The sequence below is a fragment of the Notamacropus eugenii genome, chromosome 1, assembly GCF_028372415.1.
Source record: "Notamacropus eugenii isolate mMacEug1 chromosome 1, mMacEug1.pri_v2, whole genome shotgun sequence".
Classification (NCBI taxonomy): Eukaryota; Metazoa; Chordata; class Mammalia; order Diprotodontia; family Macropodidae; genus Notamacropus; species Notamacropus eugenii.
The window spans coordinates 307915594-307938703 of NC_092872.1; the positions used below are offsets into that span (position 1 = coordinate 307915594).

Genomic DNA, 23110 nt, shown 5'->3' on the forward strand with positions numbered 1-23110 from the left:
ACTAGTGTATTATTCTGTTCTTTAGGCTTTTAATTGCCTCTTTCAGGTAAAAGTTATGTAGTTGACTCCCTAAGTTATTTTGTACTTTGCAGAAATTAAGAGAAATCTAGAGAAGATTTGTATTTCTTACCACACTTATCTATGAAGATCATTTTTTATGCTATTGAATTTTACTTAACTTAAGCAAGAAAGATAGTTTTATAAAAATTACTAATATTCACCAGGCAAAACAGAAAGCAGTTTGAGGTTGGGCAAAAGTTAGGTTAATTACAAAATATATACCTATAATTTAAGATATCTGAAGAGTTTTAGAGTGATGGGTAGAATCCTTACCAGTCAGTGATTTAACAGTCAATTCCATTACTACATTTAAGGATATGAATGACACTTTTATAATGTTTATTTTAAGACTCAATACCCAGCTGATAATTGTGTAAAAAGGTATAATTGAAGTTATAATAATCTCACACACAAAGGCTTAAAAATGTGCATCTCTATCTTTTTTTCTTTTTTAGATTGAAACAGTCAGAGAGGAATTTAATAAACATTCAGAAGATGTAGAAAAAATAAACCAGATCTGCAAAAACTTGCAATTCCAGCTAAACAAAATGATAACCTTTGTGGAACCCCCCTTTCAGAAAGAGGCTAATGTTATTGTGGACAGATGGCTTGATGTAAGTGATAAATAACTGTGAATTTTACATAGCAGTACTATTTCAATTATACTTCTTGAAATTAATATTATTTAGAATAAATTAGGTGCTGTACCACTTCTAGTAGAACAATAGTATGCTGCATATGTGGCATTTAATGAAATATAAATTAAAAGTATTTATATATTTATATATTTGTATGGAGTTTAAACTAGACATCTTTTTTTTATGCTTCTAGAATTATGATCAGCTGCATTAAAATTCATGTCAATTGCTGCAAATCAGCCACTATTTTTTTGTCAGAGAAATGACTGTGAAGAAAAGGCCAAGCAAATAACTTTAGTCATAAATAAAATAAATTATTTGACAAATGAAAATAATCCCAAAGTGTTATTTTAAAATATTCTTCTGCCTAAAATTGTTTTTCCTATTGTTTCATTACTGATAATATTATTTTTGTCTTTAATTTGTGACAGATAAATGAAAAGACAGAAAACTATTACGATAATCTGGTTAGGGCTCTAGCCTTGTGGGAAAAACTTCTTAATTTAACAAATACAATTGATGAATGGATTGAAAAAGTTCTTAGAAAAGTTGAAGTCCACCAGCTGAATGATATGGAAAGAACACGGTTGCAGGTAACTATATAGAACTAAGAAAAGAACATTTGCAAGACGAACTTAAAGCGAGATAGAACCTGTAAGGCACGGTTGTCAGAACTGGTACCTTGTAACAACTATCTGTCTCTCTCTGTCTCTGTCACTCTGTCTCTGTCCCTGTCTCTGTCTCTGCCTCTCTCTCTCTGTCTTTCTCTCTTTCTCTCTCTCTCATATCCCCCATGGTGGGATGGAAAAACTATTAGGAGTCTTTCACTTTCGTGATAATCCCCCACATGGATACTAAAATGGAAGGGGGTAGTAAAAAGAAGAACAAGTATTTATTAAATACCAACTGTGTGCCAAGCCCTGTGTTAAGTGTTTTACAGCTATTATCTCATTTGATCCTAAAAGCTAATCCCTTTTGTGAAATCCCTTAGGATCCCATCAAAGACAAATATCATGATTATCGCATGGCCCATCTAGGAGTTTCCATGGATAGAGTGTGAATTTATGTTTTTGATGGCATAAATAAAATATTCTCTCAAAAGAACATTAAAAACCTAAAACTTGAGGATAAAAAGAATCCATTATCTGAGAGCATCAAGGAATCAAACTTTTGTAATACAACTTAGAATTAGGTCACAAAAATTTCTAAAGATATGATGAAGCTTTAAAAATATAATAAAACAATAATTTATCTGGATATAAACAATTCAGAAACATGGATGTCAACTTTCTGTTAATACACACACACACATAAACACACATATTTATTTATTTAAAATTACATATGTGATTGGATAAATATATTCTGTTCACACATACACACACACACATCCCATACTCCTTTGCCACCAAATACTTTGAGAAATGATTTGAAATATTTTATAAATTACAATTCATGATCTAATTCTTCTCTCCTTTAAAGGCATCTAGGTAGTACTATGGATAGAATGCTGGGCCTGCATACAGGAAGACCTGAGTTAAAATTTGACCTCAGATACTTATTATATGACCCTGAGCCAGTCAGTTAACCTCTGCCTGCCTCAGTTTCCTCATGAATGAATTGTGTCATTATTATTGGTGATTTCTATTAAATTTTGGAAGATAAGATACGAATAAAATTTAAAAGATGAAATGTTAATACCACTATTTCTTTAATTTGTGTTTTAGGAAGAGCTAAAAATCCAGGAGCAAAACTGTGCCATATTTGGTGTGAGGTTAGTTGAAATACAAGATTTTCTTCAAATCACTGAACCACCTCTTGAGTTACAGGTAAGAGAGTTATTATTTAGAAGTCTTAAACATGTGTCTGCCATATTACTATTTATAAACTCTTGCTTCTAATCTGTTTCTTTTTTCTTTATACAAAAATAGCCTAAATTGAAATTATTTTAATTTGTCCCTTTTCGGGTGATAAAAAAATGTTGAAAATGGTTGTAAAATAATTATTTTCCCTTTCATCAGATACATGATTTTTGTGATTACACTTTTTTTTATTCTTAAGTCAGGAATTTTTTTTCAGAACCCCTTGTGTAGAGGGGGAATTGATATTATAACATAATAGTTTTACAACATTAATAGTTAACATTTATATGTTGCTTCTGTATACGTTTTGCAGCATCTGTATCATTTAATTCTCCCAGCAGACTTAGGAGGTGGGCACTACAGATGTTACTGTATCTTCATCTTATAGCTTCCCTTGATAATTTAGGTAACTTGCCCCAAATCTCTCTAGGCTCCAAATCCAGTTCTCTTTTCATTATTCTTTTTAGAGGCTGCTAGCTAGTGCAATGGATGGAGTGCTGGAACCAATCCTTCCTCATATACTTACTAGCTGTGTGATCTTGGACAACTCACCTCCTCTTGTCTCACTTGCCTCATCCAAAAAATAAGTGTAATAATAGTACGCACCTCCAAGGTTTGTTGTGAGGCTCAAATGAGATAATATTTATAAAGTGCTCTGTAAACCTGAAAGAGTTGTGTAAATGCTAGCTAGTTGATATCACTTTTTCATTTAAAATAAAAATAAAATAAAATTCATTTAAAATAAAAATAAAAAATAAACTTTTAAATTTCATTTAAAATTCAAAAAAAGTAAAATAAAATACAGGTAGTGCTTGGAGGTTTACAAAGAATTTTCCTCAACACAATACCATGAGGTAGCATAAATATTTTTTTATTCCATCTTATAAATGCAAAAAATTGAGGCTGGGAGAGAAGTGACCTATGCATGATCTTCCTAACTTCAATTGCACTGTTATTTCACCATATTAGAATGCTCCTCAGCTATCTCTATAGATGGCTGTATAAAGGCCCTCCTAGGAGTTTCTACACTCTCTTTAAGTTGGAGAAAAAATAAGTTTGATCCATTTGGTTTTCTAATTTGTCAAGAAAAACGGTGTAATTCTATTTTGTCCAATGGAGAATATTGATGAGGTTATCACAAGTATCTAGATAAAATGTATCTTTAAGTAAATGTTTCATGAATACAGCAGAATTGAAATTAGCTGCTCAGAAAAAGAAAAGGTTAGGGTGTTACTTTATGAATTTTGTTTTCTTTTTAAAGGATATCATTTTGGGCAGCTGTGTCTGTGAAAAAGAAACGTTGAGACTTTGGAGGGGGGAGTAATAAGATCTAATTTTGAAGAAGCATTTAAATCACTTCATAATAACAGTCTCAATTCATTCCATAATAATGCCATTGTCAGGAAATTTAGTTGGAAAAAATACTTTCTATTACTTGATGTTTTTCCTAATTTCAGGTCATCAAGTCATCTCTTTTGAACAGAATAGAAAAAATAAAAATGCATTTAATGGACAAATCCAACCTGAGTGAACTCAATGGCAGTACAGCTGAGCTAAAAGAGGACCTTGACCAGGCCAAGACACAGATTGGAATGACTGAATCTCTCTTAAAAGCCCTGTCTCCTTCTGACAGTTTGGAGATTTTTACAAAATTGGAGGTACTATCAACTTTACCTCTCCTGTATTTCAGATTCTTTTTCGCAGTTAGTCTTGGTTCATTTAGATTAATTAAAATTGATGGGAGGAAAATACTAACGGTCATTGGAAAGATGAGAAAAAACATTTCATGCATATGGAGTACTTTCACTTTCAAATTGTTTTTACAGATATTAACTAATTATTTTGTCTTAAATTCGCTCATCGTTAGATATTTTCCAGTATAGAGAAAAAATTCAACAACATCTCTTCGCAAAAGCAATGGAAATTTATGTTGTTTTGCATATTTTTAATTTTTTCTAAGATCTGTCCATGAATGAGTGAGTGAATTACTGAATAGCAAAGCATTTCTTAAGTATTTGCTGTGTGCTAGATACTTTGTTTTGTACTGGGGATATAAGTACAAAAGTGAAATCTTCCCCCCACCCTTTTCATAGTTTCTTTTTATGTGTTGGCTTCTATCATTAGAGTGAGAGCTCCTTGAGAGTAGGGACTGTCTTATGTCTATCTTTGTATCCCCAGTTCTTGGTATAGTGTCTGGCACAGTAGTAGGGTTGACTGAAACCATCCTTACACGTAAGTAGCTTACATATGAACAGAGACAAAACATACAGGAAATTGTGACTAAACAAAGGAGTTTAGGTCTAGATAGATGGCACATTGATCCATAAGGCATTATCACAACTTTTCCTATATCAGTGGTTTTCCTATATTCAGAGCAAGAGGAAAGAGAGGAGGAAGGGGTAGGGTTTGCTTGTTTAGATAGGATATGAAGCATGACTGGTCTGGGACCTCATAGGTACTGTGGGCTAGACCAGTTTACAATTACTCATTTTTCTATCAAAACAGCTCAGCCACAGAACACATGTTCCAAAAGTGAGGGGATTAACTTCCCAGGGACTGAGGGTATAGTTTCTGGAAGTCTAGCCAGAAGGGTACTGTTCTAAGTAGGGAGAGTTGGGATAAATGGCAGGACACATGGCAAGATAGCCTAGGTGGATGACTGGATGGAGTGTGAAGCCTAGTCTGAGATCTGTCTGTCTGTATTTCTATCTTTCTAGGAGATACAGCAGCAAATTCTCCAGCAAAAGCATAATATGACCCTTCTTGAGAATCAAATAGGTTGTCTGACTCCTGAACTCTCTGAAATGAAGAAGGAATATGAAAGCATCAATGATCTATTTAGTACTAAGAAACGTGCTTGGCAAGACCACTTTTCTAATTCATTGAATGGTAAGCAAAGCAGCAATAATGAGCTAACATTTTTGTAATGCTTTAAGGTTTTCAAAGCTCTCTAATTCACATATTACCTCATTTGATGTTTCCTGTTGTTTGATCGTTTCAATTGTCACTTTTTCAGGCCCTATTTGGAATTTTTTTGGCAAAAATACTGGAATGGTTTGCCATTTCCTTCTCCAGCTCATTTTACAGAGGGGGAAACTGAGGCAAACAGGATTAAGAAACATGCCCAGGGTCACATAGCTAGAAAGTGTCTAAGGCTTGATTTGAACTCATGAAGGGGAGCCTTCCTGATTCCAAGCCCAGTGCTCTATCCATTGTACCACCTAACTGCCCATATGATGCAAAGAAGAACAATTTACAGATAAAGAAATTGAGGTTAAGGGTGATTAAGTAACTTGTCCAAGGTCACACAAGAATTATCTGAGACCAGATTCAAAAATCAGATATTTCTGACTCCAAGTTCTGCCTTCTAACCACTGCACCATGCAGCTGCCCAGGTGTCTAACAAAGTGTTACTCAGCTTTGGTATTATCTTAAAGTATGTCTGATAATCTGAATGGAAAGTCTAATTCAAGATTCATCTTTAAAGGGAGTCATCCAGGAAGCCTGATCTGAATTTATCATTTTAGTCTTTGAGGAAAATTTACTTGAGAATAATTGCTTAGCAGTTGGGGTTTTAGTTCTGGTGAAGTCTTTAACTAGCAGTGTGACCCTGAACGAATCACTTAACTGTATAAAACTACTGTATCCTCAGAGGCAGTTAGAAGGAGCAGTGGATAAGTGTGTGGCCTGATGCCAGGAAGACCTGAGTTCAAATGTGACCTCAGACACTTTCTAGCTGTGTGACCCCGGGCTAGTTACTTACTCCTGTTTGCCTGTTTCCTCATGTGTAAAATGAGCTGGAGAAGGAAATGGCAAACCACTCCAATATCTTTGCCAAGAAGAGCTCAAAAAGGGGATCATGGAGAGTCAGACGTGACTAAACAGCAATACGGTATCTCTAAAATGAAAAAGTTGTACTAGATAATTAAGGATTCTTCTGGCTATAATTTTCTGGCTTGTTAGACATATGGCATGACCTTCCAGTTCAATGAGATTAGGGTTATGGGGTTTGAAGCCCATACATATATATATATATATATATATATATATATATATATATATATATATATATATATATATGCGTGTTATGGTTTGTACCATGATCCCACTTTGGGCATGAGGTTTTGGTTCAGATGGGATCAATAAGGATTTTGGTAGAGAAAGGTAGAGATAGAGACTGTATGTATATGTAGATCCATTGGCATAAGGAATTCTAAGTGAAAAAACTCCCTTACCAAGGTTGCCAAATGTTCTCTATCCTCAGTAGTCAACAAATCAATTTAATAAACATTTATGAAGGCCTACTGCATGCAAAATATTGTGCTGACTGCTCAAGATGATACACATTGTTTAGATAAGATGTTGGAAAGTATCATTTTATTTGAAAATATCCATGCAACTATTTTAATCTCTTGCCAAATTGAACTTCTTAGAAAAATCTGAGTTTATTATAGATCATGGGAGATAGAAACATGTGTAGATAATTATGAAACATAATAGTGCATTGTAAGTATATATCCTTTGTCAATTTCCATTTGCACCATTAGTCTGGGAGGTGTGATTCAAAGTTGCTCACATTAACAAGTAGTATTGATTACTTCTTTTTGTGTTAAGATATATATATATATATTTATAAAATTAGTTTTTAAATGCTTTTTTGCAGATAAATGCAAAAATTTTGATGATGAGTTCAACAACATTCAGTTGTCCCTTAAGGAGTGTTTTGAACCACCAGACACTAAAAAGAGTGTGGAGGAAAAGCTCCAGAAACTTAATGTAAGGCATGAATTGGTTTTAATAGTTTTCTTTTGTTGTTGTTGCTGCTTGTTTGCTTGTTTTTGGTGGAAAATGATGGAGAGAATGGCGGAGGCCTGATATTCAAGGTATAAGCAGATAGGGATAAGGGATATGATAGCTTCTCCAACCTGCTAAACAAAGAAGCTTAAAAAAAATTCCGTCACCCTGTCAGAATAAGACTAGCAGTAATGGTCCAAAGTTAGTTTTCCCTCCGGCAGGAAGTTTGAAGATCAGTTAGTTAATAGTTTCTCCTTGCCCCTCCCCAGCATGAGTTAGTACCATTCCTGAACCTTGACCCCAGGTCCAGGATCCCTGACCCTAGCTCCAGCTCCTGGTCTTGTTTGGCCCAGACAAGAAGCTTAGAAGAACCCACCCCACTTCACCTGCATTGAGCACCTAACTATTCAGACCTCCGGTGACTTCCCTCAGTGTGTTCATCTTCCCCAATTGCCCTTGTACCGTGTGAATATCCCCACCTTCAATAAAGCTCCCTTCTTGTGCTACCCATGGGGTCTGTTGGTGCTATACCTCTAGTTCTCTTCTGACAATCATGAGCTGCCATTCAAGGCTCTGGTTGGTGGTTTAGTAGATGTACCTAATTAGCGAGTCTATGACAGGGAATTTAGAGAGCAAGGGCTGAATCAGGAACCATGTGTTGTGATTGCCCCCTCTTTCTTGACGTAAGAACCAGAAATCCGTTGGCATTTTAAGTGGTGGTTAAAGGAGACTGCTGCCTTTCCTTTTTTTGAACTTTGCTGTTCCATACCTGCCTGGTCTGTATTAAGCATTCATTAAGCATCATTAAGGCAATGTGCTAGGTGCTAGAGATAGAAGTATGAAGAGTAAAAAAAAAACTCCTGTGCACAATTAGCTTATATTCTAATGTTTTGACTGTTTGGTTCTATCAATTTCTCCACAAAAGGTATTTCAACTCTAGTCTCCCCTCCAGATAACTAAATATAGATACATGGAAGTATCTGATTTGCTCTCTACAGGTACAAATAAATGTCTGAAACCTCTCCATGAATGTCATGAGTTACAATTTCAATTTGGTTTTGATTGGTTTGTTGGGTATGTCAAGATACTCCAGGATTTAAAAATTAGAGTACATGATATAGACCCTAAACTACTCTTACCACTTTGGAAGAAGATGCTCTTGAATCTGTTGTCATATCCCTATCCCTATCCCTAAGGCCATTTTCTACCCTGAGAGTTTTATTAGTCTTTTTAAAAAATAACATTTGAAAGAAATTATTTTAGACAGTAAGGATAAAGTTATAAAAACACATAATGTCATCAACTTGTGATTTTCCTTGGATGGGTTGGGTGTATTGGGATTTGCCTTTGGCAAATGATGCTTTCAATTTCTTGAGAGCACTTGAGGTACTCTCCTTAATTATCTGCCTCAGTAATAATCTTACTTGTATGCTTATTTTATTGCAGTAATCTCTTTCAGTTTATGCAGTGGCATGTCATCTGCACATCAACACTTGAAATCCAAGCACTTAACCACAATACCTGCTCTAGGGAAAGTTTAATAGAAAAGAGCATTGCTTAGACTCACACAGCAAAGGATTTTCCAGAATATCAGAAATGTATACCCATTCTGAAATATCAGTGCAAGAATCCACCCCATGTCTAAGTAGAAGTGTCATTTTGATCATTGACCATTTTGGTTTCTTAGTATCTCTACAGTACTCTGTTATATAGAAAATCAAGAATTATCATCAGAATGTAGTAGCCTATTTGGAGATGGGTCCCATCTATAGACTAGCCAAAGAGTACGGACTTGTTAAAAGAAAGTAAAAGAAATAAATGCATAAGTACTTTCGCTCTCTCTCTCTCACTCTTGCTCTCTCTCCATGTCTCTCTCATACTTTGCGCCTCTATTAAGGATTTCCTGACCTTTGAGGGAAGAAGCAAGGACATACAACAAGTAGAAACTGCACTGAATAATGTAAAAAGGCACCTGCCCAAGGCAAGTGTCGAACAGCTGAGTAACTGGATCATGACTCAGGAACTGGAACTACAGAAAATGAAGCTCACGTGTCAGACGCAAGCCAATGGACTTCATGATTGCTTACAACAGTTACTTAGGTAGTAAAAGAAGTGTATGTCTATATGTATGTGTTATGATTATATAAATGATACATTATTTAAACATTCTCATATAGATACTCTTTTATAATATAGTGATCCATAGGGGCAACAGAGATGTACAGAAACCACATGACAGATAAAAGAAATTCTTTTTCTTTTAATCTGGGGTTGACTCTGGGATGATATAGCAATTTGGAAATTCCCTCACTGTTTAAGGAGTAATCCCCATCCTGAGAGGCCAGAATCAGGCTAGACCTTCTGAAGACTCATAGCTGTGCATGCTCACCAGCAACTCATATTTGTTAACTCAGTGCACTCTTCATTGTTACCTTACATTGTAAATATATGGCAAATATAGCCATCGTAGCTGTCAATGCTGATTTTTATTAAAAGTGATATTGAATGAGGTGTTGTTCTTTCCTCCCATTATCTTTTCCCCTCACTTCTTGTAAAAAGAAGTTGTTGAAATTTTACTCCTGTTCCTTTACAATGTGTCCATTGAATGCTAATTGTTTTAATACAATAGAACATGACTCATCATTACTCAGGTTCTAATAGGCTTCAGATTTAAATAGTGTCTTCCCTAGAGTCTAACTGCTGCTTAACAGGAAATCTAAAACATAGCTTAGCCATAAGATTGGTGCCATGCCAGCATTTAAAAAGAGATTCCACTGTATTTACAAATCTAGCATTGTAGATATGTTATACTTTTTATTTCAGGCTTCAGGATGATTATATAAGCTTGAATAAATGGCTAATGAATCAAGAAGAAAAATGGAAAGAGAATGGAGCAGAAAACAAGCATAATATTTTCTTCCAAGCGTTAACTAGAAAAAGGTGACCCAGACTTTTTATCAAACAGCTTTCCTTAAAAAAATTTAATTTCTCTGTGGTAAAGAAGATATCATTAACTTAATTTTTTGTGTTTGGAATTTTTCAGGCAACTGTTTGAATCTTTTGCTCAGTTGAACAACTCATTGAAGAAATTTGGACTTATTAGAGAAGAAATAGTGATAGAGTCAACTCATTTGGTTGAGGAATATGAGACATTTTTAGCACAAGTCTGTGAAATAGGAAATCATCAGCCACCTCCTGAAGACCAAAGCTTTGAAGATCTTGTACATGATGTATTTTCTTGGATAATGGGGATTAAAGAGTCACTCATGGTTTTGAATTCAACTGAAGGCAAAATGCCTCTTGAAGAAAGGATCCAGAAAATAAAGGTACTACAATTAGCTGAGGGGTTTGGGACTCCTAGAGAATTCACATTTGAAGTAGTTTCACAGGAGAGCTCTGAAAAAATAATTAAAGTGGTTGCAAAATAGTCTTTGAAGAAATGTTAAAGGAATTGATATCATTAAACCTATAAAGTGGAAGACCATAAAGTGACTTTTCTAATGATCTTCACGTATATAATAGACTTCCCTCTCTTAGAGAAGGTGGTGACCAGTAAGAACAAAATAATTGTAAATAAACTTGTAAGAGACTTTGCTTAGGGAAAGACATTTTTGAGTGTTAAGAGTTTGACATTGAAGGGCTTGCTGAGGTTAATTTGTACTTGTTCTGCAACTAGATTGTAAAGTGAACTTGGAGTCAGGAAGACCTCAGTACAGATTTTGTCTCAGATACCAGCTACATGAACCCTCAGCAGGTCACTTAACCTTTGTTTGCCTTAGTTTTCTCATCTATAAAATGGGGATAATAACACCATCTACCTCCTAGTGTTGTTGTGATAATGAACTAAGATAATATTTATAAAGTGCTTTGTAAACCTGAAAGTACAATATAAAAATGAGTTAGCATTATTTGTCTATTAATATTTACTGAGTATCAAGGTGAGGAGTAAAGTAAGTCTCACTGATAGTGAAGAGAAAAATAAAAACATATGCAATACACAAAAATCAACTCTAGTTGTATACTAAGATGTTTGGCTAAGCAGTGTAGAGGAGGCTGAGATGAATAAGAGTGGGAGAAGACTGATGAGTATTCCTGAAGAGATTGGAACCAAATGACTTCAATCTGAAAAGACTTTATGAGAAAGGTAAGTCGTGGGCAATTCCAAACATCAGAGCAGGAAAAATCTTGATTTAGCAAAGTAAGATGGGGGCAAGGAAAAAATTAATTGTGGAGTGGATCAGAGCAGAAGCAGATTAGTTTGGGAGGTTATATACATTTTTTGGATTGAAATAAATTACTTTTATATGGTTTACATATCAATATATCTGTAATAAAAATGTCATGTGGGAAAAGGCTACATACTTTAGGTACTTTTTAAATGTACAAATTTGGGAGGGGCAGTTGAAGATGAGAAAGAAATAACTTTATGAATAATTTAGGCTAGGAGAAGACAGAAATATGAATAAACAAAATACGCATATTTATTGAATAACTTACGTCTAATCTGTGGTAAGCATAATTGACAATTGAGCATATAAAAAATGAAACGGGTTTTTTTTTTTTGAAATTTAGTTAATGCTAGAAGGACCTTTGGTACAAGAAGTTGGGGTGCCGCAAATAATAAAACAAAAAGTAAATGAGTTTATGTGGTACTGTTGTTCTTTTTGTCGGGTTGTTTCAGTTGTGTGCATATCTTTGTGACCCCATTTGAGGTTTTCTTTGCAAAGATACTGGAGTGGTTTGCCATTTCCTTCTCTAGGTTGTTTTACACATGAGGAAACTGAGGCAAAACAGGATTAAGTGACTTGCAGAGCTAGGAAGTGTCTGAGGCCAGATTTGAACTCAGGAAAATGAGGCTTTCTGATTCTTGGCCTGGCACTCTCTCTACTGCACCACCTAGCTGGCAGTTGTGCTGTTACTTATTTGTTTGTTTATATTTTAGGAAATCATTTTGCTGAAACCTGAAGGGGATGTGAAAATACAAAACATCATGAGTTTGGGTGAGAAAAGCAAGGCATCTCTGGTTCAGGATACTCTGTCTGATATCAAGAATCAGTGGGACCACACTATCCATTTAGCCAACACATATCTGAGGTAAAAGGAATGCATTTGCTGTCACCTTCATTATCTCCCTGCATCAAGTGACAAACTTGTAAAAAGTATTCTGATATTGACAATGTGCAGAATAATAGTTCAAGAATTTGGGGACACCAACAAGGGAGTGGGGTAGAGTGAAAACATCCATATCAACCATTAGAAATCTTCCCTATGATTCAATAGTATTTAATAGAAGTGATATACTGACTGTAGAATTATTGAGTATTTCTAACTAACTTACCTTCCCTCTTCTCCAAAAAAACTATCACTTTTCTGCTAGACTCTGTTAATATTGAAGGAACTAGTATAAATACATTATGTATAAATTTTGATAAATATTATTTGATAAAAAAAGATTTGAAAACTGAATTCCAAGGAAAAGTTTCTTTTAATGATTCTCAAGTTCTTTGTTTCAAATGATGTCATTAATAATGAAGTTCACTTTTCTTTTAAAAGACTGAGATTTTTATAATAAATGCTTTTCAGATACCAAGAAAAAAGAGCAAAACCTATTCAATAAGCAATGTACTTACATATACCATAAACCAAATTGCAGAGTGCCTATGGTCATAGGTTTAACCATTTTATAACAAAAAAAATTATTAAAATGCTACAAATCATTTCCTTTTGGAGTCTGCTATAAACCCTGTCATTTGAGAAAAATGTATAAAAGTTATAATACCAGGAATATCTCTGAGAGTAACAAGTGAGTTATATTATTGTCTTACAGTCTGATGAATGTATATATAAAATACAAAGTGTCATTCCATTTTGCCAAACATCTAATAAATATAATTTTCTGTTGTTAAAATATAGCCATCAAGAAAAGATTCAGCTTGAAGAAGAAAAGTATTTACAAAGCAAAGATGACTTAAGACTAATGCTTACTGAATTAAAGAAGAAACAAGAATCAGGTTTTGCTTTACAGAATGGTTTGCAAGAAAAGAAAGCTCAGTTGAAAATATATAAGAAATTCCTACAGAAAGCTGAAGACTTGACATCCTTGCTTAATGAGCTAAAAACTCAAGGAAATTACCTCCTGGAGTGCACTAAAAACTCCAAGTGCAGTGAAGAAAAATGGCTAGAAGTCAAGCATCTCCATGAAAGCCTCCTTCACCAATTGCAGGTCAAAATAATGAAATACATTTCTTATGGACATTGTCACTTTTTGAACAAGGCCTTTTTATGTCATTGTTTCTTGGTGACACTGACTAAGCTCAGAGCTATCTGACTGTTATTTAGAGACAAGTGCCTGCTTACTGAGTATAGAGAAAACAATTCAGATGTTCATTTCTGCTCAAAGAACCATTGTATATGAAACCTCTGAGTTTGAGGATGATGGTGGTGTTTCCTTTTACAAACTTCCCATGACCATTGTTAACTATAGGACAAGTTGGTATTTATCAGGCCACTTCATGCATGAGATAATGCCAGAGCTGTGTCTGCATAACTTTGTAGTTGACATCATACCCTTTTGTGTCCTCAAGTGCTCCCTAAGTTGGAATTCTTTGCATATGCTCTGTAGTAAAGAGGTCAGAAGGAAAAACAGTTGGCTTTTTGTGGGGGAAGACTATGCTCCCCTAAAGGAACACCACAGTGCATGATATATCTGTATAGAAAGATGATGGCTCAAAGTGATAGCCAATTAATGGGGTGAAACTTCTGGTTTCACTAGATGGCAAGAGGAAGGGAGTCATGATTTTTTTTTTTTTGTTCAGTCATTTGTCATTTATATCTGACTTTTTATGACCCCATTTGGGATTTTCTTGGCAGAGATACTGGAGTGCTTTGCCATTTCCTTCTCCAGCTCATTATGCAGATGAAGAAACTGAAGCAAATCAGGTTAAGTGACTCACCCAGGGTCACACCATTAGGAAGTGAAAGATTTGAACTCATAAAGATAAGTCTTCCAGATTCCAGACCCAACACTCCATCCACTGCACCACCTAACTGCACACATCATGGATTTAGACACAAGTTAGATTAGAAGGACACTAGCTTTTTAGTTGCTATCTTCTCCATCTTCCACCTGAGTCCTTCTCTGAGGCCTCACTTTGCCTGTGGGGCCTCAGCTCTGACATGGTTGCAATGAGGCCGTCTTTTGATTGACGGACCACCCAGTAAAGGTCAGAGAAGCTCATACCAGAGGCATAAATTCTAGGGCCATAAACTCTAGAGATGAATCACCAGGGTCATAAACTATAGGAAACTGCATACTGAATAATAAAGGGATTGTGAGGCAGTGTGCCTATTGATAAAATCACAGATTTTGAACATACATCCTATTAAGCACTTTTCCCAGAAAATTTGCAGACTTCTTTTTTAAACTGCAGTTCGAGAAATTCTCATTAATGTTACTATTGATCTGGGGATTATTCCTTCCAACAGCTAGCTTGGGAATTTGTTCCATATGAAAGAGACTCTTAGGTTATTACTACCATAACAGAATGATCTAAAGTTGGAAGGGACCTCAGAGGCCATCTATTTGGTCTCTCATTTTTTGGACAAGGAAACTGAGATCAATGGAGATGAAATGATTTGTCCAAGGTTACACACGTAATAAACATAAGAAGTGAAATTTGAACTAAGACCCCCTGAAACAAAGGTCAGTTCTCTATTCACTGTACCATAATGCTTCCCTTATTTTGGAGAAAGAGTTAGTAGTAATATCTTTCATATTTCATGTGGCCAAATGTAAAGCTGCTTGATAAGATGAGGTTCGAACTTTTATAGCAGATGCCTTTGAGTTGATTATACAATTTGTAACTATTTTTTCTTCTTACATATCAAATACATGTATTTCAGTATGAAATGAAGGAAGAAAAATGGTCCAAGAGCATAAACGGATCCAACAAGAGGAGGGCCCTACAATATGAGAGGTTAAGAGAGACTTTAGAGAACATCTAATTTACTGCGCACTTCCTCCCCCTCAACCTTCACCCTTCCTCCCCCCCCCCCCCACCTCCCCAGCAATATTACAAATAAGGAAACTGAAGCCCAGAAAGCAACTTGCCCAAAGTCAAACAGCTAGTTAATAGCAGAGCTGGCACTAAAACTCAGATCTCTTGTTCATACATGACATTTCCTCAGAGGAATAGCATTGAGAAAGATTTCCAAGCTGAAGAGTTTCACAAGTAGAATTCTCCTTGATAATTCACTATGCCTTGTTCATATAAATTGATGTGTAAAAACCTCCATAAGTTTAAAGACTATAGAATGGCATTCTCAGTAGGAAAGTGAAGGAAAAGGTATGTTGACTTTAAAAATGATTTTATTTCTAGGATTCTGTGAGTAAATTGGAAGGTCATGTTCAAGAACACCAGCTGTACCAGGATTTGGTTGCAGACTTGAGTACTGCGTTGGAAAGTTTCTCCCAGGAATTCCTCAGTTTTCCTGATAACCTGGCAGATGAAAAGGCAGCTGAGCAAAAGGTGTTAAAATTGCAGGTATGATGCAATTGCTAGATAAAAAAAAGAAACGTGTCTAATGACTTCTCCTAGATATGTGGGGAAGGAATCCCTCAGGGGAAGTGATTGTGTGTTATTTATCTTCTGTTCTTTACCAATACCTTGCAAATTTATGGTCAGCAAACAAAAGTTAAATTGAATTTGATAAATGTCTAATTACCCCTCCTAAACTGTAAACTTCTCCAGTGAATGAGATGAATCTCATTTAAAAAAAAAAATTTCCACCTAGTATACACTTAAATTGAACACCTCTGAACACTTCTCATTGCCTTCGTATCTCACTTAGATGTTGGAACAGGATATTTTTTAGCAGTCCATCATCCTTAGACTAAAAAAAAAAAAAAAAAAGGTATTACCAATATGCATAAGACTATATATATAGAACATGCATGGAATGGGTCTCCAAGAGTTGAGATGAACAGTTTTAACACTAAAAAACACAAAACAAAAATCCTGAAGCCTCCATCATTATTGCCTTTGGAGATTGTTAAAGTAGCACTCCATTAAGTAGCTCTCCAACATTCTGAGACTGGAGACAATAAATAAAAGGCATTTTAGGATTTCCTGCCTGACTCACAATGGAACAGGTCTTTTGAAAGGGGTTTACAGTTGTTTCATCTTAAGTTCAGGGGCCTAAGAGGCAGCTAAAGCTCTTTCCCCTGAACTCTCCAAGAACTCAGCTAAATTCAATAAGCGTTTATTAAGAACATACTCTATGCAAGGTAATCCTCATATGCTACCTGGATTATATATCTGGGTTCCCTCTTTTTCAATCATATATCTATTGTCTACTTACTATGTCATAAGAAACATATTAGAAACATACCAGAAAGTATTATGTTAAAGGCAGTTGGTACTGGGGATGCAAAGAATTTGTACGTGTTTGATATTCGCCGAATAAACATGAATTGAACTAAATTGAACTAATGAAAAAGCATTCATTAAGTACCTACTCTGTGCCAAGCACACCTTTTCATACTCTGACTAAGGGAGGTAATACATCAAAAAGGTCAGCTCCAGAAAAGATGGAAAGACCTTGAAGTTCTAAGAGTTCAGAGGAAGGGCAGATGGCAAGGCTCAGGGGTCCTTAGGTTATATCAATAAATCTGGTAACAGTGCCAGGGATCTAGAAGACATAGGAGCAGGGTAGAGAGTAAGGCCAAGAGCTCCTTAAGAGGTCATGGCAGGACAAATGTTAAGGCCCATTGGTCCTTCCTCTCACTAGAAGGAATGTGGTTTGTGACTTAACTCATTTAAGCTGTGTGAACAGTCTCAGTGAGTGTTGGGTTGACCAGCCAGGAAAAAGAAGTATGGGGGAAAAGAACATCCCTATGATGACACCCCTCAAGGGGCTAACAATTTATTTGAGGTAAGAAACGTGCACATAAATTCTTTTTACTGTACAGATTAGTGTATGATCTGACTATTAATAAAGTATAGATAAATTTGAAAGTTTAATCTCTTCAAACTGGACACTTAGTCACCATAGTGGTATCCCCAGTACTCTGTGGGTCCCAAGTTCCTTATACCTAGAATCATCATTAATCTACAGAGTCATCTCTTCACCCATTTTCATGTGATATTTTTTGGAAGCCACAAATGTCACTTGGACAGCCTATCATTCTATTCCTTCCTTGTTTGCGTTGCCTTGTGCCTAGCAAGCCTTTAATAAATACTTTTCATTGTTTGTGAGCTGGTATCACCTTAGATGATGCTTGTGATAAAAATCTAGATTTTTGTTCAAAATGACCTTGGGGATTCAGTCTTTCTTCAGTTGTTCTTCCAAAGCTATTTGATTTTTATCCCTGTGTTTGTACTTTGTGACTAACAGGTTTTCCATATTTCCTACCAGGCAAGTAGTGTACCCTGTCACTACTAATGTCAATTAACACATGATAATTGAATTGAAATATTTTTCATGACAATGTTTTACCTCCCACTCTTAGGAATTAGAAGCCCTCCTTAATCTAAAGAGTGACACGTTAGAAAAGATTTTAGCGTTAGCAGAATCCATCAAACAAAACTCCTCTTCAGTGGGACAGAAGATGATTAAAGATGAAACAGATTCACTTAAATGTAAACACAAGGATTTGGAGAATAGACTTGAATCTGTTAAGCAGGAGACTGAGAACAGTTTCAACAACATTCTTAAATCAAAATCTAAAATGAAGAAGAAAGAAAAAATAACCATGAAAAAAAGAGAGGAGCAGGTCTCTTCTGATACTCAAGATTCCATTCATGGGTCAGTCACAGTGGAAAAGTTGGAGGAAAGAGGGAAAGTAAACAAGGTAAGCATTTATGATTTCAACTCCCATGATAAAAAGCGTGGGAATGCAGAGCTCCTAGGCTCTAGGAAGAGAGTTATGAAAAAAATTTTCCAGTTTAATAATTGAACCCTTAATATATTTGTTATGTACAAAGCCTAGTTTGAAATAAAGTTCTTCAAAACTACTCATGGTAGAATATTCCTGTTGCTAGAATTAGTCTGTTGAACTTATAATCTTCAATTTAGGTTTATTATTCTATATGATATTTAATTATATGTAGTTCCTTGGATCAGGTTCACAAAGACAAATTAAAAGAGGTAATAGAAAAGAAAATAGTACAGTTATCCCTTCCACACTGCAACTTTCCCCATCATGGTTTTAATATATCCCAGGTTGGCATAAACAAAAAAAAAATGGAAATTTTTTGAGAGTTTTGCAGAAGCCATAGATGACAGAAAAAGTTTAGAAACTCAGAAATGCATAGAATGTGTGCATAGTATTGTATAATACCAGCATATTTTATCTTTTAATACCATAATAATTCAGATTTTTTTCTCTGGTATAAAGGGAGGGCCAAAAAATTTTATGCAGATTTTCCAGATCACAGTGGCACCATACCCCCTAATGCCCCAATGTGGAAGGGGGAGTTAACCAGCTTTCTTATAAAATAAATCCCATGTTCAATTTTTTGTTGTTATGTAATGAAAAAGTGACTTTCGAAAGACTCTCCCAACCATTTCTTTTGTGTTAACCTCATATTGCAAATACTTTTTTTTAAACTGGACCTATGATTCCATGTACCATGCTCCTAGCAGAAAAAACTTACTTCACCAATGCCTTATAGCATCTTCTCTGCAATTTGTATTCTTAAAACAGTGGTGTCAAACTCAAATAAAAGGGATCCCCATGGGTCACATGTATTAATTTAGAAAACCTTTTGTGGTTTTTAAAAAAATTTTGTTTATTTTTGTTAACAGAATCTATGTTATGTTATATTTCTATTTATTTTGATAAATATTTCTTAATTCCATTTTAATCTGGTGTGGCATTAGGGAATTTTGGCTACATGGGTGAGTTTGACAGCTTTTTCTTGGAGAACTGAGAGGACAATGAGAGATTGAATGATGTCCCTACAGTCCCACAACCAGTATGTGTCAGAAGTGAGGTCTGAATCCAGTTCTTATTGACTCTGAAGCCAGCTCTTTATCCATTATACTATACTGTCTCTTACTGCACATAAAAATTATAAAGATCTTTGTCATATAGTTTAAGTATGATAATCTCTACATTTAGTTTAACTGATTCTTTTCCTAGAGAAAAGATTATGTTTTTTTAAAATGTATTTTGTTTTTAAAAATTCACTGTAGCAAGATGGATAGATCTTTCTTTGTCTTTCTAAATATTTTTTCTTAAAGGTTGGGGAATTAAATGGAAAGGATATGGATAAAGAGCATCCCAAGGAACTTCATATGAAAGATAGCCTATTATTGGCAGACTGCCTTCCACAGCCTCCCATCCAGGAGAAGAATGGAGAAAGTCCAACTGTTCAGGTAGGAATAATGATAAGCATTTTATAGAGTATTTTTTCCAATGTCAGTTCACTCACTAAGTCCTACATTTTGCATGTTTTCTTCAGAAAAAACAAGTTATCTAAACAGAGAGATTTTGATAGAAGTGTATAAAGCAAAGAAGAAGAGAATGAGCATTTATATAGTGCCTACTATGTGCCAGGCACTTTACAAATATTATTTCACTTGATCCTCACAACTTTGTGAGGTAGGAGCTCTTACTATTCCCACATTACAAATGAGGAAACAGAGATAGATTTGCCTAGCTATTGTCTATGGCTGGATTTGAACTCAGGTCTTCCTGGCTCCAAGCCCTGTCCTCTATCCACTGTGCCACCTACCTGCCTCAGAAACAAGCAGAGCAAGAAGTGTCTGGCCAACCAATTGAAAAATGAGTTCACATGGATTAATATTTTATCTATCTAGTATTCAGTATCTATTTAGTATCTAGTAAAGATAGTATCTTTAAATCTCACAACCACAAGAAAATGTTGATAAAGAAATAACATTGTATCCCAGAGAATCAAGTGAAAAAGTACTTGAAATTATAAACAACTTTACCAAAGTTGTAGGTTACAAAATAAACCCACATAAATCATCTGCATTTCTATATATTACTAATAAAGCCCAACAGCAAGAAATAGAAAGAGAAATCCCATTTCAAGCTTTGGTAGACACTATAAAATATCTGGAAATCTACCTGCCAAAACAAACCCAGGGACTATATGAACACAATTACAAAACACTTTTCACACAAATAAAGTTAGATCTAAGTAAGTGGAAAAACATCAGTTGTTCGTGGGTAGGCCGAGCTAATATAACAAAAATGAAAATTCTGCTTAAATTAATTTACTTATTCAGTGCCATACCAATCAAACTACCAGATAATTGTTTTCTACAGCTAGAAAAAAATATATTAAAATTCATCTGGAAGACCAAGCAGTCCAGAATATCAAGGGAACTGATGAAAAGAAATGCTAGGGAAGGTAGCCTAGCCCTACCAGATCTTAAATTGTATTATAAAGCAGCAATCACCAAAACCACTTGCTACTGGCTAAGAAACGGAGGAGTAGACCAGTGGAATAGGTTAGGTACTCAAGACACAGTAGTTAATGAATATAGCAATCTCCTGTCTGATAAACCCAAGGACCCTGGCTTTTGGGATAAGAACTCACTGTTTGACAAAAATTACTGGGAAAACTGGATAGCAGTGTGGTGGAAACTGGGCATAGACCAATGCCTGACACTGTACACAAGAATAAAGTCCAAATGGATACATGATCTAGGTATAAAGACTGATACTATAAACAAATTAGGGGAACAAGGAATAGTGTATTTGTCAGATTTATGGAGAATGGAGAAATTTATGACCCAATAAAAGGTAGAGAACATTATAAAGTGCAAAATTGGATAATTTCGATTACATTAAATTGAAAAGTTTTTGCACAAACAAACCCAATGCAACCAAGATTAGGAGGGAAGCACAAAACTGGAAATTTTTGCAACTAGAGTCTTTGATAAAGACCTCATTTCTAAAACATATAGAGAACTGAGTCAAATGTACAAGAAGACAAGTCGTTTCTTAATTGATAAATGATCAAAGGATATGAACAGGGAATTTTCAGAGGGAGAAATTAAAGCTATCTATAGTCATATGAAAAAATCACTATTGATTAAAGACATGGAAATCAAAACAACTCTGAGGTACCGTATCACACCTATCAGACTGGCTAACATGACAAAACAAGAAGATGATAAATGTTGGAGAAGATATGGGAGAGTTGGAACACTAATTCATTGTTGGTAGAGCCATGAGCTGATGCAACCATTCTGGAGAGCAATTTGGAACTATGCCCAAAGGGCTACAAAATTGTGCATACCCTTCAAGCAATACTGCTTCTGGGACACTTTCCCAAAGAGGTCATAGAAATGGGAAAAGGTCCTACATGTACAAAAATACTTATAGCAGTTGTCTTTGTGGTGGCCAAAAACTGGAAATCAAAGGGATGCCCATCAGTCGGGGAATGGCTGAACAAGTTGTGGTATATGAATATAATGAAATGTTATTGTGCTATGAGAAACGATGAACAGGAAGATTTCAGAGAAGCCTGGAAAGACTTATATGAACTGATGCTGAGTGAAAGGAGCAGAACCAGGAGAACTATGTACACAGCAACAACCACAGTGTACAAGGCATTTTTCTGGTAGACTTAGTACTTCATTGAAATGTATGAACTTAAAAAATTTCCAATGGACTCTTGAGGCAAAATGCCTTCCACATCCAGAGAAAGAACTATGGAATTGGATCACAGATAGAAACAGACCATTTTCTTTTGTATTATGTTTTGTTTTGTTTTATGGTTTCTCCTATTCATTTTAATTCTTCTATGCAACATGCATTTAATAGGATTGTATGTGTAGAACCTATATAAGATTGTACACCATCTCAGGGAGGGAGTCCGGCAGAAGAGAGAATGAGGAGGAGGGAGTGGAAAAAAAATCTAAGATATATGGAAGTGATTTTTGAACACTGAAAACAAATAATATAATTCAATTTTAGAAAAAGAAATAACATTGTAGAGAATGAGGTTATATTGGACAAGCGTCTTTAGGATGTGTGTGTTGAGAAAGTGCTCTTGGGCACTGGTCAGAGGAATTGAAAGGATTAAGAAAAAAAGATGAGACATAATCCAGTGCTTTGTGTGGAGATTATGTAATAGTGAACATTTGTGAAAGAGAGGTTTCGTGATATGATATAAATTTCCTAAAGACTTTTTGCTTCTATAAAAAAGTTCATTTTAAATTTCAGTAACATTATTAATTTTCATGATGACATCTAGAAATATCATGACATTATCTCCAAGGGTGGGGACCCTGCAGCATCAAAGCCACATGTAGCCCTCTAGGTCCTCAAGTGTGGCCCTTTGACTAAATTAATGGATTTAGGGCTGCAGTTGAGGACCTAGAGGGCCACATGTGACCTGGAGGCCAACAGGTTCCACACCCCTGACTAAGCTTAACTACATTTTATAGCCCAGGGATCACTGTGGATGGTATGCTCACATCTCTAATAGTTCATGAATTATATGAATAATTTTGAAAATGAGGGGAATTAGTGAATGGAGAAGTTATGACATTATTGGTTTTTGCCAAAAGGAAGTTTATAAATTTGCATTTATAAGATTTAAGCATTATCCTTTGTAGTTTTTTTTTTTAATTTCCTAAAACTGACTTTGATAAGTTGCTTAACCCTGTTTGCCTTGGGTTCCTTATTTGTAAAATGAGCTAGAGAAGGAAATGACAAACCACTCCTGTATCCTTGCCAAAAAAACCCCAAAAGGGGTTTTGAAGAGTCGG

The 23110-nt window shown here is 35.3% G+C and overlaps 1 protein-coding gene across 5 annotated transcripts in view; it reads left to right on the forward strand.

Annotated features, from left to right (window-relative positions):
* SYNE2 (spectrin repeat containing nuclear envelope protein 2) overlaps window positions 1-23110 on the forward strand; it is a 416605-nt gene that overhangs the window by 166144 nt on the left and 227351 nt on the right. For all 5 annotated transcript variants that reach the window (XM_072629431.1, XM_072629430.1, XM_072629434.1 and 2 more), the window contains exons 33-46: window positions 516-674; window positions 1130-1291; window positions 2426-2527; window positions 4018-4218; window positions 5278-5449; window positions 7224-7336; window positions 9252-9454; window positions 10178-10294; window positions 10398-10680; window positions 12297-12448; window positions 13268-13577; window positions 15733-15897; window positions 17865-18206; window positions 19601-19735. In XM_072629431.1, coding sequence (XP_072485532.1) covers window positions 516-674; window positions 1130-1291; window positions 2426-2527; window positions 4018-4218; window positions 5278-5449; window positions 7224-7336; window positions 9252-9454; window positions 10178-10294; window positions 10398-10680; window positions 12297-12448; window positions 13268-13577; window positions 15733-15897; window positions 17865-18206; window positions 19601-19735 — 2616 coding nt within the window. The remainder of the gene's footprint in view (window positions 1-515; window positions 675-1129; window positions 1292-2425; window positions 2528-4017; window positions 4219-5277; window positions 5450-7223; window positions 7337-9251; window positions 9455-10177; window positions 10295-10397; window positions 10681-12296; window positions 12449-13267; window positions 13578-15732; window positions 15898-17864; window positions 18207-19600; window positions 19736-23110) is intronic.